The sequence below is a fragment of the Carassius gibelio genome, chromosome B5, assembly GCF_023724105.1.
Source record: "Carassius gibelio isolate Cgi1373 ecotype wild population from Czech Republic chromosome B5, carGib1.2-hapl.c, whole genome shotgun sequence".
Lineage (NCBI taxonomy): Eukaryota > Metazoa > Chordata > Actinopteri > Cypriniformes > Cyprinidae > Carassius > Carassius gibelio.
In genome coordinates, this window is record NC_068400.1 from 30,626,374 (window position 1) to 30,643,951 (window position 17,578).

General features: G+C 37.3%; 1 protein-coding gene across 3 annotated transcripts; it reads right to left on the minus strand.

The window, feature by feature from the left end:
• Positions 1 to 10,081: 10,081 nt before the first annotated feature.
• LOC127958844 (PR domain zinc finger protein 8) lies at positions 10,082 to 16,348 on the minus strand. Of its 3 annotated transcripts, XM_052557860.1 has the most exons (4): positions 14,727 to 16,346; positions 12,669 to 12,893; positions 12,231 to 12,462; positions 10,082 to 11,935 (listed from the first exon to the last, which is right to left on the minus strand). In XM_052557860.1, exons 1-4 carry the CDS (start codon positions 14,727 to 14,729, stop codon positions 10,683 to 10,685), a joined length of 1,713 nt encoding a protein of 570 aa, XP_052413820.1. In that variant the 5' UTR covers positions 14,730 to 16,346; the 3' UTR covers positions 10,082 to 10,682. The 3 variants fall into 3 exon arrangements, with proteins under 3 accessions (XP_052413820.1, XP_052413819.1, XP_052413818.1); XM_052557859.1 differs by having other exon boundaries at positions 12,237 to 12,462; positions 12,669 to 16,348; XM_052557858.1 differs by having other exon boundaries at positions 12,669 to 16,347.
• Positions 16,349 to 17,578: the final 1,230 nt, after the last annotated feature.

The following is a 17,578-nucleotide window of genomic DNA, read 5'->3' on the forward strand; positions in this document are numbered from 1 at the left end:
AAAGACTTAAATGTAATACTTAATGGCATTTAAGCAATTACATGTTGAATTCACAGCAAAAAAAAAAAAAAAAGAAAAAAAAAGAAATTCTTCTTTTCTATTTTGTGTTGTTTTCCAGTACAAATATATAAACACTCGAGATGCAAAAAGATACAAAATCTTGTTTTCTGAGAAACTAAACAAAATTCTGTTAGTTTAAACTATGAAAACATGTTTTCCTGTTGAAGCAAGTTGAATTAAGTTCTGAGCCCACTGGCATTTGTTCTTGTTTTAATCATAAATCTACTTTATTTTGAAAAATATTTGAGAAAACAAGACAACTTATTATACTATTTTGCTCCTCAGGTAAATGCACCTTGATTTAAGAATCTTTTTGACATTTTCAATGGAAAGCAAAACAAATATTGAGGAAGAGTTATGCTTCCTTCAATTTATTCCTATATTTAGCCTGATAAAGGTCTTTAAAAAGTATTTTATTGACCTTCATAAAACATGCATAAACTCTGTTCTAAAATAGAGAGCCGTTTTCAAATTTTCCTCTACGTGTGATTAAGTGTTATTTTACAAGCCCTTTTACAGCCGCTGATTTGGGAATCACTGATATTTATTTTTAAGTCACGACGTAACAAGGGAATTTCCATTTGCTTGAGGGTGTTTCTCTGATGATTTGTGTAGATTTCACTATTGAAATAACAACAAGTTATGTATGTGTTGTGACCCCTGAACCACTTTCTCAGCCTTATTCCTTTGCAAACGTGCCTACAGTCATCTGAAACATTCCACCACAGCAAGGCGGAACGGGGAGAAGGTTTTTGTTCTCAATCTAGAGGTTTCCTCAAACCAGAAAGCCATGTTTGAGCTGTACTCTAAGGGTCAGAGATTCTCACCCTATTCCCTCCTCCCATTCCTGAGAGTTGGAGCATGAGGCGACGTGAAAATGGCCACGCATTTCAAACACGTCTTTCCAAAACAGCCCATGGATCAGCCAAGCATTTAATCTGTAATAGATCTAAACATTTGCTTTGGAAAAAGTAGTACCCCATTCATTTGTGAAAAAGCCAGCGCTGTGTTTTTGCAAAGTGTCCGAGGGCATTTGCTGAGGAACAAAGAAGCACCTGTTCACTGGTTACAGACAGAGCTGCCTGTCAGTGAGCAAAGAAAACACTGTCAGTGTACAGCCATCAGTACGTACTGACAGATTGGGTAAGATAAAAATGAACAGGATAAACCCCCTTGATAGACACTGCAGTCAGAAGCAAATAAGAGGTTACCAATGTACTTTTAAAAAGTGTCAGTGAGTGTTATTTGCCTTTATGTACTGTAACTGCAGCATCTCCTTATGATTCATTATATGCATCATTCATCTTTCTAATAGTTATATAATAGTTTAATAATAGAGGCTGTTCAAAAAGTTGGCAATTAATATTTCTTATGCACAATAATGTACATTTTAAAATGGGACTACATTTTAATCTACTTGATACTGTATATGTGCATGACATTTTTTATTCATTATTTATATACATTACTTACAAACAAAATTGTGTGTGTGTATATGTGTGTATGTGTATGCACATATATATATATATACAGTGCCCTCCATAAGTATTGGTACAGTACTGTCAGCCTTTAATGCAGCCAAGTCCAACTGTTGCTTGTTTTGGGGAGTTTCTGTCTTTAGTCTCCTCTTCAGCTGGTGAAATTAATTTTCAATCGGATTTATATCTGGAGACTGATTTGGGCAGTCTAAGACTTTACATTTCTTTGCCCTGATAAAGTCCTTGACTGAACTGGTGGAGTGTTTTGGGTCATTGTCCTGATCTAATATGGGGTGCTTTCTAATGAGTTTGGTGGCATTTTCCTGAATATTACCCATATTCAAGCCATATTCAAACAGAATATTGAGGCCAGCTGTGGCCTAATGAGGGCAACTGTGACCTAACGGTTAGTGACTTGTACTAGTTATCAGAAGGTCGGCGGTTCGAGTCTTCGGTGTTGGCAGGAGTTTTAGGTGAAAAGGAGTGAATGAACAGTGCTCTCTTCCACCCCCAATACCCATGGCTGAAGTGCCGTTGTGCAAGGCACTGAACCCCCAGTTGCTCCCCGGGCGCTGGATATATAGCTGCCCACTGCTCTGGGTGTGTGTTCACGGTGTGTTCACTTCTCTCTGCCATGTGTGTGCACTTGGATGGGTTAAATGCAGAGCACCAGTTCCGAGTATGGGTTACTATACTTGGCAAATGTCACGACTTCCACTTCCAAGATGATTTTGTACCCTTCCAAATTCATTCTGCTTCTGCCATCATACATTAAGTCATCATTAAAATGAAAATTCCTGTTCTAGAAACAGTCAAGCATGCCCATGCCATGACACCACCTCCACCTAGCTTTACAGATGAGGTTGTATGCTAAGGATCATTTGTAGTTCCCTTAGACAAAGGTTCATCTTTGTCTCACTGGTCCATCAACTCAGTTCCAAAAGTCTACTGACTCAATCTTGCCTTCCTATTTTTGGTTCTGATCAGAGGTTTGCATCTTGCTTTAGTAGCTTCTGTAATTCTGTGTCAAATTCTCCTGAGGACTGTAGATTTTCACAGCTTTTGTGATTTTTTTGTTATCAACTACTGTTGTTTTTCTCAGCCGATCGGGTCATCGTTGGTTGCTGATGTCGCTGGTAGTTTCCAAACACTTGATTTCTCCTTGCCCTTTGTTTTTCCTGTAGTTCTAATTGACTTCCTCTTTTCTTTTATCATCCAATTTGCTTGCTTTTCTTTCACAGTCAGCTTCCTAATCTTCATCCTGGTTTGTGTGTCATCATCGAATGCAAGACTTAGAATGCAGAAGCAATGGATATAACTGATAAGACACATTCCTTGCTTTTAATATCTGAAGAATTAATGCAACAGGACACAGTTGAACACTTAGAAAGACCTGTGAGGCAACTGTTCAAGTACATATCAGATAGGGAGATGAAACTCTAAAATTGCTGATCTTCTTTGTCATCTTTGTGTTTAATCACCCAATAATAAATATACAGTTGTGTTCAAAATTATTCAACCCCCTACAGACTGCAGCACTTTACAAATACAAGCTTTTCTGAAGATCCAGGATATAATAAAACTTGCATCTATAACAGTCCACTGGCATATTAAAAGTGATATTGTCAATATATAATGTAATATATTTGAGTTATAAGATTTTTTAATAATACTGCTATGTCATAATTATTCAACCCCTATTCAACATTGCTGTTTTTAAATCACTTATTTGTATGGTGAGGAATAAAACAGTCTCAAAACACAATTAAGCCTTTAGAAACTCTATTAAAAACAGAATTAGCTTGAGCCGTTACACATACAGTTTGGCCCACGCATGTATTGAAGTTGAGTAGCAAAAATGTCAACAGAGATCTCACATAAGCAAAAGAGAATAAATATTGTATTACTTTAGAAAGGCTAAGGCTATATGATGATTTCCATGACATCGAAAGTTCCTAGAGACACAGCTCTCAGCCAGGGCCGTATTAAGACAGTGTGGTGCCCCTGGGCACTATACCTCAAAAGCCCAACTCAGCTCTGACAGATTGGTTACGGAAGGGGGGGACTGATAGTGGTCATGTAATCTTTATTTATTTATTTATAATTTATTATTATTATAATTGTTGTTAAGTTAGTGTTCATAAACCAGTTATGGTCTTTCAAGAATTTCAAGTTATTAATAAAACAATTTACGAAAAATATTTTAAAAGCTTGTGTCATGTGGTGCCCCCCTAGTTGTTGTGAATGGTTGGTACCCCTGGGCACTGGCCCAAGTGCCCTTATGGATAATCCGGCTCTGCTCTCAGCCTTATTCCTTAGCTTAAAGTGTGTTGTACCAGAAAACCTTTGAGGTTGTGGAAGAAAAAGCACAATATCATAAAATGTTTAATCAGAGCAACTGAGAAAAAACCTGCAATGTACAACCATCCTCAAACTTGGAGGTGGATCAGTCCTGTTATGGGGTTTCTTTACTGTAGAAGGAAGTGGAAATCATGACTGTATGAAGGACATCATGGATTCTTTAAAGTGTCAGGCCATTTTGACAAGAATTGTGATGCCTTTGGTGCAAAAACTGAAGCTGATGATCAATGGACTTTCCTGCAGTCCAGTCATACCAAAGTACACATTCAAATCTACTTCTGCTTGGTTTAGGGATCAGTCATAGAATGTTCTTAAGTGGCCTGTTCAGTCTCCAGGCTTAATTCTCATTGCAAATATCTGGTTGAATTTGAAGAAAGCAGTGGCTGTGTGAAAACCAAAGATTATCAGTGATCTGAAAGCTTTTTCAGGTGTGGAATGGGCCAAAACTGTAGTAAAGAGGTGACAGAAGCTTCTAAACACTTACAGACAGCATTTATTGGTGATTTTAAAGAATAAAAAATTCTGCACAAATAATTTTGAACATGAATGTTTAGAGCCAATTCGAATTTTATCATGATTCATCAGTGTTCCATTCTCAGAATCACTCAAAAGTGTATTAACAAACGTTCTCTAATACTTTACTGATGCCTTTGTTAAATTGATTTCATAAAATGTTATCCTCCACAGCAAATTGTCTTGCAAGTCAAGGGGGTTGAATAATTTTTAACACAACTGTATATATACAGTACAGACCAAAAGTTTGGACACACCTTCTCATTCAAAGAGTTTTCTTTATTTTCATGACTATGAAAATTGTAGAGTCACACTGAATGCATCAAGGGCTATTTGACCAAGAAGGAGAGTGATGGGGCACTGCGCCAGATGACCTGGCCTCCACAGTCACCGGACCTGAACCCAATCGAGATGGTTTTGGGGTGAGCTGGACCGCAGACAGAAGGCAAAAGGGCCAACAAGTGCTAAGCATCTCTCGGGGAACTCCTTCAAGACTGTTGGAAGACCATTTCAGGTGACTAGCTCTTGAAGCTCATCAAGAGAATGCCAAGAGTGTGCAAAGCAGGAATCAAAGCAAAAGGTGCAAAATATGACATTTTCAGTTGTTTCACACTTTTATGTTATGTATATAATTCCATATATAATTCCACATGTGTTAATTCATAGTTTTGATGTGAACCTACAGTTTTCATAGTCATGAAAAAAAATATATATATATGTATATATGTTATTTATTTATTTATATGCCAAGATGATGACCCTTTTAGGTATTACATTATTCACAGTAATGTTAACTGTTAAAAACGTTATGGCCCATTTGTGTCATTTTCAATAAATAATAATTAAATAAACAAAAAAAGTATGCAATTAGTTAAAATTATTATTAGTTATTTAATTATTGTAATGTGTAATGTTTTCAGTTGTTCAGATATTTATTTATATACAGTGTACTAGAAGAGTGTCAGTAATCAAGCTATATTGTGTATTTTCGCATATGTATAATTTATCCTTTCGAATAACTGAACCATTTTTTTTTTTTGTAACAGTATATATTGATGTGAGCCGTCTCTCTGAGAGTTTGTTTCTCATTGACCACCTAGCCTCTGAAAAACCTCTAATGTTCAACAACAGCCTTTTTCCTAATACATCATCTACATCTACCTCTCTCTGTGCTCTATGCATCTTCCTTTGAGTGTCAGGCTTTTGCTCAAGGCTTCATTCCTTCAGGTCATAGTTGAGGCTATACGGAAATTGCTGGACTCTCTGATGTGAAGTCCTATCCCTCTTGTGCACTAGAGAAATGCATCTTTTGACATCTTCCAGTCCTCCCCCCTCTCTAGTCCTTATTTCTATCTAGTAAAACCAACAAACAGTCACCATTTCTCCCCTCTCACCAATCAACAGGGAGTTTCCTGTGCACTTCCCGCTGCATAAATCCACCTTCAGGCCTACCTGACTGCTTTGGCTCAAGGCGTAGTAATCAGAGCTGGACACTCGAAATGCCTGCACAGCGCTGAAAGATTAGTTCCGTATAGTTTTACAGTGGATTTCCGAAGGCCTATATTTTACCGCTGTGCTTAAAGAGGCCTCTCTCTGAGAGCAGCACCCTGTGCACTGTGACAAATGACCCAGAGCAAGAAACAACAACAAACCCGGTGGTAGTCAAGATAAAATGTGTGACCTGTACACTGCCTTAGTAAAGCATACAGCTTGTTCCTGTTGATGACATATAAATTACGGCCTGGCATGACCCAGAAATGACAACGTGATGGTGCTGGTGTCTGTATTACCGGTGCATGAATGACTGGTAAATCTTTCGTGCGGCTGCATAATTTATGTTCGATTGCGGTTCACCCCGTTGCATTATAGCAGAGCGAACAACAGCTGTGTCCGACATTGTTAGCGGCTGAGCTGCTGACACCTGCATGCTCAGTATAACTGTAACTATGGAATGTGAACGAGCGCTTTGCTTTGATTTCGTATGCATGAAAAAGATAAATCTACATCTAAAAAAAAGTGCAGATCCATAAGCATCAAAGATACAGTTACATGAGAAATCCATTCACTAAAATCTCCTTTTTTTTTAGCACATTAATATCCTCCTTTTACCAGGCATGAACTGTAAATGATAAGAAATTACATTTTATAAGAATTTTTTTTCTTCTATCTTTCTTTAGAACTTACAAATTTGAAATTTCACAGTGGGACTTGCCATTTCTTTGTAATTATTTGTGAAATTTACTAGCAGTTTCTGAGTGAAAATGTATAATACCACTTAGTAGTTCAAATGGACTGAATATGGATAGATCACCCTACAATGAAATTTCTGTCATTTACTCGTGAAGTTGATTTTATTTTTATTGTGGAACACAAAAGAAGATATTTCGAAGAATGTTTAAATTGTTTTTCTCCTATAATACATGAAGAAAATAACTTTTCAAAATATATAAACTGCTAAAAAAATAGAGGGAACACTTAACAACACTTAACAACACAAACACTAACCAACAAGTGTTCCCTTGTTTTCATTTTTGAGTGAACTATCCCTTTATTATATTTTGTCAGAGTGTCAGCAGAAGATGCTTAAAATCAATTATAATCTGTTTGTCTTTCCTTGAAAATGTTGTATGACCCATGAAGGACAGAAGTTTGAAAAGGAAGGACAGGTGCAGCTTAAATACTTGCCTGCTCTCAGATCTGTCTATAACTCTCAGCAATGCTTAGAATTTGCGAGGCAGATGCACAGAAGACAGGTACAAACATCTTAGAGGGACAGAGAGCATGCAAAGTGCAAAAGCATGTCTATAAAGCAGATCTGTTCATCTTTGAAGTGAACGCTAAGTGTAAATTTGTCCATGTCAGCGCAGAGGAAGATTGAATGAGTCCTGCTTTAAAATAACTTAAGCAGCCTGTTGTTCATATGCAACCAATGGTAGGTTATAACACAATCATAGCTACTCCATGGAATGAACAGGCAACTGTTGAAAACAATTTAGAGGTTCAAACAAACACACACTGTATAGATTGTTTCTGTTAATTATGTATTTACTTGTGGAATTAATTTGTCTAATATTTCATAATATTCGCTGTTGTCCATAGCAATGCTGAGTATCAAACCACTGGCTCATTTATTAAAGTATTAAAGTTTGCATGGAGCGTCATCTTTTGCATGCAGTGAAAAAAAGTCCCAATGTGTCCACTGGGAATTATTTGGTTTGTTGTTGTTATTTTCTTAATGGCTGGGATATCATGTTGTTTGAGTGACAGATTGCTGCTAGATGGGATGAAGGAGGGAGAGATAATGATTTTTATTATGAAATCAAATGATGATGTGTATGGACAAATCAATTATAATAAACACTGAACTATTTCATAAAATATAAAATATAATATATATATATATATTATTTGTAGCGACAGTAGCAATTAGTAGATTTGCAAAATGAAACAGGTTATTCTATCTGTTATATTCTGCAGAGAAACACAAACAGTCAATCAGCAGTTATAAATTATGGATTTGGCTTTCTCATGCTTCTTGTCATGATCTCGGATGTCACTGCATCGTTAGTGTGAATCATCTATAAATACCATGCTCATATACATACTGTTTGAGATCGGTTTGTTTCACACAGATCTATTTTGATGCAAGGGCCCCATTGCCAGGATGTTAGAGAATAACAGGAAGATGAAGGGAAGAGACAGATGCAGGGAAGAGCAGTTCACCATAGGACACAATCGCACGTAAAGTATGAGAAGCGGGCCAGCTGGGTTAGCCAAGGGTGACCACACTGGCCACATGTGAGAAGGGTATAAACTGAGCCTGACCGAGAGGTGCTGAGTGATACTGTGACAAATGTAACTGGAGCTTATGAAGGGACGGATGACTCCAGTCACAAAACATGGGTCAGGCAATAAATATCTTCTGTAATATAAGTGACTATCATCATCTCCTAGCTCATTACCTCATATTCTGGACTGATTTCTTTCATTGCTTTTTATGATTGGGAAAGGTTTATTTTTAGGTCCACTTATTAATTACATTAATATCACATTCAACCAAAGTTCAGTTTGTTCAATAAGTCTCCCTCCCCCACTCAGAAGATCACTTTTAATTTTATAAATGCATAATTTAAAAAAGCAACTAATTAACATAATTACATTGTTTTAACTAAATAATAGTAGTTATTTTACATTTAGCTCTTTTATAATTGCATTAACTAAATGACTAGCTTGTTGAACTTTGGCTTTGTTGATACCTGTGTCGACCGTTAGGTGGCAGTCTGAGCCTCTACAATATCAGGCATTTTTACAAATCTTGATTTGGTTGAATTTTTCATTATAAAAGCTTGGTGTCACTGTTGAGCTATTTTTACAGCTTGTAGCTCTCTCGGCTCCTTGGTTTCAAGCCCCACAACGCAAGTTCTGGTATTAATTTCTATTTGAAAAAGACGTGTAATATAAAGCTAAGAAAATTATCATATGGTGTTTTATTGCCTAATTTTGTCTTACAAAACAATAATTGTAAATCACAATTTATTGTGACAGGTAGACTATATATTGACAATACAAAGGTTTTATTGTTAAAATTGTGCCTTGTATGATAAATATGTAGCCTAGTAAATTTCTAAATCGAGATTAGGCTATATAATTTTAATTGGCTTCTGAGTGGGCGTTTGCATTTTTTCTTTTATGCATAAAGCCGGTGTAAATTTACTGTTAGCCAATCCGCAACATTAAAGGCTGTTGGTTCATTTTATTTTTTTAAACCGAGTAAATTTTTCAGTAGTTTATTAAGTATTTTACTTTTTAGAGCTGCTAATAATGGAGTCAAGTAGGCTAGTATTTGCTTTCACCTGAATTTTCTGAAGCACGCACTTTTACACAGGATTATAATAACACAAACAGCGAAATAAACCAAACGATGAACACTTTTAATGCATGTTATTGTGACACTAGAACAAGTCTTTGGAAATAGAGAGCGCTCCTGTTTAATATAGCTAGCAACCGTCTTTCGTTTGTTTGTTTATTTATTTAATTTTCTATTTTCATTGTCTAAGAATTAAAATAACCTTTATCACAATGGAAATCGTGTTTCTTGGAGGTGTATCGCTATATAAGATTTGAATTCAGTGCTTGGTTTTCACGTGAGGAGAATGCATCGAAGCAGAAATGTTGTTATTGTTGTTACGAAAAGGCTAATAATAATGCTGTTATTATAAACATAAACTATTTTAAATACTGTTTTTAATTTAGGCTACATTGTAGTAGACTATTCATATTGTCTATTTTTTTTAGCAAACTGTCTTTTTGCTGTTGTTATTGTGTGTGTGTGTGTGTGTGTATTTCCCCCCAAAAATTATAAATTTCGAACCCGACTACTCCAATTCCTTAGTGCACGTATTACAGGCAATTTTAGAATAATAAAGACATATTAGACTACCGCTAATTTACCCAAGACAAAGATCGCTTATAAGCGATAATATAAGAGTTTTTGTATGAATTATGGCTCTTGTTTAAAAGGAACTCTGTCGATACAGTACCAAGCATTGCTCTGCAATCCTCTATTAAGAGGGTCAGATTACACATGTACAGTAGCCTACACGCTTGCGATGTTTAACGTATAATTCCCTGTCATTTTATTGTCAGGCATAATAAATAAGACAATCAGGTGAAAATAAAGCTATTTTATTGTCAAAGCATTCAACATGATTAGATAAACTATCAAATAGTAAATTTCAAACACTGAATCTATTTCTCACAGACACAAAATATTACACTTTGTATTCAAACAAAACAAGTATTTACATTATCTCGAATAGACTGCATCTTATACCAATAACTATAATTTACATGCACTCTTAAATACACTTCAACATCATGTTCCCAATGTTCGATATCCTTATGCATATAGACATAACATGTCATTGAATAACGCTCAATGAAATGATCTGCATCTGAATTGATTTATATACATTATACATTAATATATACAAAATTCAAGGTACACTTACATTATTATTGTCCCCTTTTTTTCAAATAATAAGTGCTTCATATAATAAATAGATTTTAGGTTTTTAAGTCAAAATGCATCTTCATACACAAAACATGACATTTGAAGAGATCAAACTATTTAAACAGTAATGTCTTGAAAATGAGAGCAAACTTGTTGGCATTACTCCTCCAGGTTAACCTTATTCCCTTTTGATTAAAAATGCAAGAACAAAAGAAAGGAGGAAGGAAAGACAGTAAAACAAATAAATCCCCAAAAATTCAGTTGTGAGAAGTCATGTGCCGGGAAAGGTGGTGCCGCTCCCTGAAAGACTCGTTACAGATTGGACACTTTAGCTTTTCTTCTCTCCTTCTTTTAACAAGAGGTTCCATGGCATACTCCTTTTTGTGGTGCGAGCGCATGTGGTAGACCAAGTCAGAGGTCATGCGGAAGGAGGCATTGCATTTGGCACACCAGTTCTGGGCAGGCAGACAAAGGGAAGTAAACGAAGGGGGCAGGAGCGTGAGAGCAGTGGGCATTTGCAGCTGGATGGGGCCTGAGGTCTTGGGCCAGAAGGCTGTGGCGTATAGGAAAGGGTTCTGTTTCGCAATGCCACCCGGCACAGGGCAGTTACTGCCTAGTTCTGAGCCTTGGAGCTTCGCTGCGAGGTGGTCCGCCTGGTAGAGTCTATTGGAAGAGACGGTGTTGCCCACCGCAGGATGGCAGTCAACTGCCGGCAGAAGCTTGGGTGCCATGACAAGAGGTGATAGCTGCGAGAAGGTGCGAGACGGCTGGCTAAAGGCACTCTTTCTCTCCGAGCCCCCACCACCCTGCTGGGGCACCGAAGTGAAAGCGCTGCCAATTGAAGAGGTCTCCATTCGGGACTGCGGGGGCTGAGTCTCGCTGAGAACCTGTCTGATGTTAAGGTGCTTTTCAGCCGGGTTGCTGCTGGACCGGCCAGCCTCCTTGTTCTCCGAATTGGAGCTGGAGTTTTTACCGCTGTGCTTCAAGCTCTGAGGTGACTTCTTGACCTCGGTGAAGGCGCTCCTCTTGGTTTCTGTCGACTCTGAAACAGAGGGTGAGAAAGCCCGCCTGCCCTCGTCCAGACCGTACGCTCCGCGGTACTGCTGCGCCGAGTTGGCCAACTCCTCTTTGGATTTGAGAGGCTGAGATAATCCACTGTTCCTGCTGTCCTCCATGTCAGAGAACTTGCGCTTTCCAGAGCTCTCGCTCAGGATCTCAGCCTCTTTGTTGCTCGGCGGACTGGTTCTGTTATTCTCCAAATCCCTGGCTAGATTATGGAAGTCTGTGGATGGCTTTCCTTCCTGTGGATTGGAGAAGCCATCAGATCGGCCCAGTTTGGGACTGGACCTGGCAGGAGGTAGACTAGCCTGGTTACTGGCATCCGTGGCCTCCTCCTCTGGGCCGGCCATGCTTTGTAGTCTCTTAGTGCAGCGGAATCTTAGATGAGCCAAAAAGGGAAATTCGAACTGGAAACGCTGGCTACAGTCTGGGCACAAAAAGGGCGATGTTCCTGCATCAAATAATTAATTGGGGTAGGGTTGGGGGAGGGAAGAGAAAAAGAAAAGTGACATTTTAGAAAATGTGTCCTTCAACGGGTACATAATGATAGCATGATAATGATTAATTAAACATAACTAAAAAAATATGACTTTATATCTATAAATGATTGACTTTGTTTAACGTTTCTGCATTTTTTAAATATTTGATAAATCTATATTTTGCAAACTCATCAAAACATATTTACTGATTATTTAAACACAAATCGTTTTTTAATATTAGATCACGTGTTGATCTTCAAAGTGTACCTTTACTTTTGGCTTGATTTCTGCTTGAGCTCAGCAGCAGCAGCTCAATGAGATCCTTGCCATACCACACCAGCATCTCTTCATCTTTCTCTATTCTCCTCAGTGACCTGTAGAAAAGCTGGCCGTTCTTCACATAGGCCTCTAGGTTCTGCTCGTCTCTGTCTCTCGCCGACTGAACCAGCCTCAGCCACATCAGGCCTTCTGAGGAACTGTTGGCAGCGGAGGTGTCCACCTGTGTCCAGCAAACATTTTAAATATTTAGCTAAAACCTTAGAACCATCAGCAAATACATATCAGTAATCATTTCAAAAGAATACATTTCCTCCAAAGTTTTACATATTTGTAAAAACGATATATAGCATATATATATGAGTAAGGACTATATGGCTGAAATAAATAGGCTACACATTTTAAACTCTCGACTTATGAAGACCATACCCTGAAGATGTAAGGCGCCGTTCGTTTGTCTGTGGACTTGAGAGCGATGAAGGCGATGCTGTCATACAGTGAAGTGTGACTCAGAACACATGGGCCAAAAATGGCATTTTCTGGAATGTCACAGGTGGTGTACACGCTGGTAAATATATCCGTTAAACACTGCTGCATCGCTTTCGCGTCGCCATCCCAGCCCAGTCTCTGCGAACTGGATTCCTCCATCATTTGCTGTAAGACAAAAAAAGTGTGTGAATTCATGTGAATAAACAGAACCGCGCATAGTCACTATTTCTCAATTATAAAATGTATGTAAATATTTTTTATATTTTTCCTAATTCTTATGTGCAATTCCAAGTGAATCTCCGGAACAACGTTTAATAAAATCTCCAAGCACGCAGTCTTACTTAGGCTCGTGCTTTGTTTGTTTGTTTATTTAAAGCTATTTTCCTTCGATAGTTATAAATTAGGCCTATATATTGTTGTTATTTTTATAGTGTTGTTATTTTTGAAACTGTTATATATTGTATGTCATTTAAAATATAATCTAGCCTATATAAAAAATGTTAACGTAGAATTAAATTAAGTTGTATTAATTCTATAAAAAAGCAGAGAAAGTAATCGAAAAAAGATCATTTCTTACAGTGCATTATTTCGATTTTAAAGCGTGACTATGAAAGTATTACATTAGTAACTCTCAGTGCGTATTTTCAGATTTTTCTTTCACTTGTTGGAGATATTTTACATGCCTTTGACAAGGATGAAAATCTGGCCTTATGAGAGCGCTCGGTCTATTTTACCATCGAGGACCGTATCGAATGGATTCAATAGCGCTGTCAAAGTCACCGATTTCACGTCAGCTAACCTTTAGCTCCATTCTACAAGAAGGAACGTATGTCTCCTTATTACCATAATCCACCACTTTCCTTCTGAGACTTTAATTAAGGCAGCACGCGGAGTTAATTATTTTTCTTCTCCAAACCCCTGATGCACATTTACAAATGAGCTGAATGTCCCGTAGCTATTTTGTTACGCGTGAATTGCAGTTCACTCGTGTAACTTGTTTTAGAAGCATTTAAAAACGGCGGGAAATATTTAATATATACAGTCTATTCCATATTGTCGATCATCTCTGTTTCGAATTGTTTTATTATAGTTTGAACATATAGGCTACTAACAGTGTGGCATATTGCTAGGATTTTACATGATTTCTCAGCTTTTTGAAGAGGTCAAAAAGAAACCTCAATAAAAAAAAATATTTCTACACAAGGACAAGAGTGGATGGAAATGTTGTTACTGCAGTTAGTTGCAAATCAGGTAAAACTCAGCTCGAATTGTTACATTTTGAAGCTGTTTTTCAGACGCGTTTTTTAAAACGTATTACATTTACAAAATCGTATAGGTTGCGGTTATAAAGCAGACTTTATTTTCTTTTCTTTTTATCTAATGCTACTTCGTATTTATCGCTCAAATAAAGTAGGCTATGGTTAGGACACTGACGTGCTTAAAAAAAAACTACAATGAAATTGTGGAAATATGAAACACATATTTCTAAAAAAAGCGTTTAAATGACAATTTACTTATGATGAAGATGTTTGGCTATTTCTGAAAGACACGTCAGGCTCTCGATTGTATTATCAAGACACAAATGCTTAAAGTTCCCTTCATCCATAACAAGCCTTAGTGTGAATTTTGCCCTTCTTTTCACGATCCTCTCCTTTTGTAGGTCGCAGTCTCACTCCTTAGAATCACACAAAGGACCCAATGAATATGCATTTCAACTAAATACTATAATAGACCCATGAATATATGCGCATTTCTAAAACAGGAGACGAACCCATTGACCTTATTTCAGGCTAAAATTTATTGCGCTTTTTATCTGCGGTCTTGTTGTTATTCCAACTTTATGACTTTATGATGTGTAGCCAGTTTCCCTCTCTAGTCTACCATCTGCGAGCTTTCTAGACGGTTGCGAGGATGCTGCTGGGTGCTGCATAGGCTACAGCCCCGTGCATTAGGCTACTAGCCTCCGGCTGTTTTTATTGCAAAATTGTCTTTACTCACCATGATACCAGGATAAAATAATCCACAAAATGTCACAATTGCCGTCAATATATCTTCAAGTATGTGCTGAGCGTCTCCGATGAAGCCCGTGCAGTCAGTACATGTCCCCGTCTGTTGAAAGTGACAGTGTTGCCGACCGTCTTATGATCGCGAGCGCAGAGAGGCGTGCAGATGGGGCCGATACACTGACTGAGTGGCACCCACATACACACTTTTTGTTTGCTGCACATAATCTGTCCAATGAGGCGTGACACGCTTCGTCTCCTCCCTTTAACTCTTCGGTCGCCGACAGTTAGCTAGTAGATGCAGGGTATCTCTGCTGAAACATAAACTGGACCGCAGTCACTAAAACAGATGCATATTTCATAATTCATATTTTCATACATTGTAAAACAAAAACATTTGCTATTTTTTTTATTTAATTTAAATGTTGAAATTATTATCAAAAGATGGTGCTTCTGCTGCTTTTGAATGAGTAGGCTATTGTACAGTGTTGCTTTACTGTAAAAAATGCAGTGGCGATGTTACATGCAAACAGGATGGAATTTTGATCATAAATAGGTTATACGTCATTAATATATCAGTCTGTCTGGACTATCTTTTTGTTATATGCTACTGTTACCTATATGGATAATAGCACAGGTGGCAAAATGGAAGGTGGCACATGATGACTACTATTGTGGCCAATAATAACAAAGACAGAGCCCAGTTTAACCATAAAAACACCACAAGTGCAACACACATGACACCAAAATAAAGCAGTAAACAGCAACTACAACATACAATGCAATGTAAATCACCTGAACATCTAACTTTAAAAAAATAAAATCCAAACAAATGTGATGGTTCAGCATTGAATTTTGGCAACGCACCTTCCAATTAATTAGCTATAATAACATTGTAAACAATCTAAAATTACATTTTACAGTAAAATAACATGTACTGTTTTTTATTGAAATTTTGAAAAAAAAAAAAAACATCAGCATTTTTCATTATTTTCCTATGTGTTAGGGAAAATAATTGTGTTTACTCGTGACTGCATTTGAGACCTGCCGATTAATAAACATGTCAATAGCTAAATGGGCAAAAAAAGTTTATCCTCGGCTAGTGTACTGAGTAACTGTTCATTGAGTGTCTTTGTCCCACAGCTTCCTTAGAATCGTGGACGATTCCGCCTGTCTTCGCTTGGACTTTTGAATGTATGCAGACAACATGTCGCCACTTGCAACGGGTTCCGGTTTACATTATGTCGTTGCATTATAATTATCATGACTTTTTTCCATCAGTGCTGGTTCGCCAACTGACAATTATCAAACTGTTCTATTGATACTTATCTGTATCTGGGGCGCTCTTTCGCTTTGCTGCAGCCAGAGATCCGGCTCATGAGCGCAGAACAGAAGCTCGTCGCGTGCACACCTGCTGTGGCGCTCCATCTCTAGAGGAGAGAAGCACGAGAGCCCCGCGTGCTCAACCTGACCTCAGCAGGACTGGATTGTGATGTCTGTATTAACATCTGTGAGAGACAGCAGTGAGTATTCAGCAAGCCAAGTGCACACACCGGAGCTTCCGTCAACATATTGCGGCGGTACGCTACAGTCCCGCTGTGTTTTAACCGATATGGCGAAATGTTTTAAACATTAATCAGTCTGAAGATTTGATAAGCACCACAAATCAATAGATTTCTCTGTGGGGTCAGTTGGTGGTAGGTTCACAGGGACACGGTCGTACATAGTTCTTTTGGATGTCATCCAACTCATAACCTCGATTGAGAGAATTAATAAACCGACATAATAGATAAGAGAGATTTAGACTACCTTTTGCTGACATATTCATCTTTCTTGTGGCTTTTACCCCAAGAATAGCTCTTATCAGAAGATAAATGTGTTGCTGCCATATAAAGAGCGTTTTGTATCTATTTTGCAAAGTGGTAAAGTGCAATTATTAATAATAAGATTAATAATTAAAATATTTTAGATTGTAAATGGATTAGGAGAAGCTAAACTGACCAGATGCTGGCCGATTCAAGAAAAACAAAAAAACAATTACATTTGTCATATAGCCTTCTGTAAAATGTGACTGGTTCTTGAGCACAAGTGGGCGACTGGTTACTTCAGTGCAAAGTTAAAATGACATCAAGTTTCTCAAAAAGAAAGAAACTGAAATAAATGTAGTGTAAAACAGTTTCTGCTTCAGCATGCTGCATATTGTCTTGTTGAGGACAACATCAATAATCTTTTTTTTTTTTTTTTTTGTATGTGATGAAAGCAAGGCATTAAAAACTATCATCAATATTGTAATTTAATCATCTCAATGCATTTCAAATGAATCAGTATTTGAAATGAACACAGTTTCTCTAACTAAAGAGGTCTCTCTGATTTTCAGGGTCATTAACTAGACAAAATAAGTATTGTCTTATATTACAACTATTATCTTCCATTATGATAATTCAGTATGTATTAATATGTATTTCTCAGGAATTTTATACGCTTTTTTAAAAAGAGGACTAAATGAAATATTCTGGTTACACCATTCTTCCCCAAATTAGAGCTTAATGCAAAATGTAAAAAATATTAGTACATTAGGTGTATAACTATTTATATAACCAATATTTTTTAAATTAAAGATAAAATATTAAATGCAATTCACGATGCATTTCAAATTATGGGACTTTTACCACCCTTCCCTGCACAAAATAGTTTCTTTTAATGCTGAGGCCTTATTTGACATTATAAAGATTTACTCTTAACCGTAAATCTCCTCTGGCTCCAAACACTTGTCCAGCCAAGCATGATAAGGACACTTTTTCCCATACAGTGTTCTGAAAGCTTGCTCAATCAGTAGCCATCTGCTTA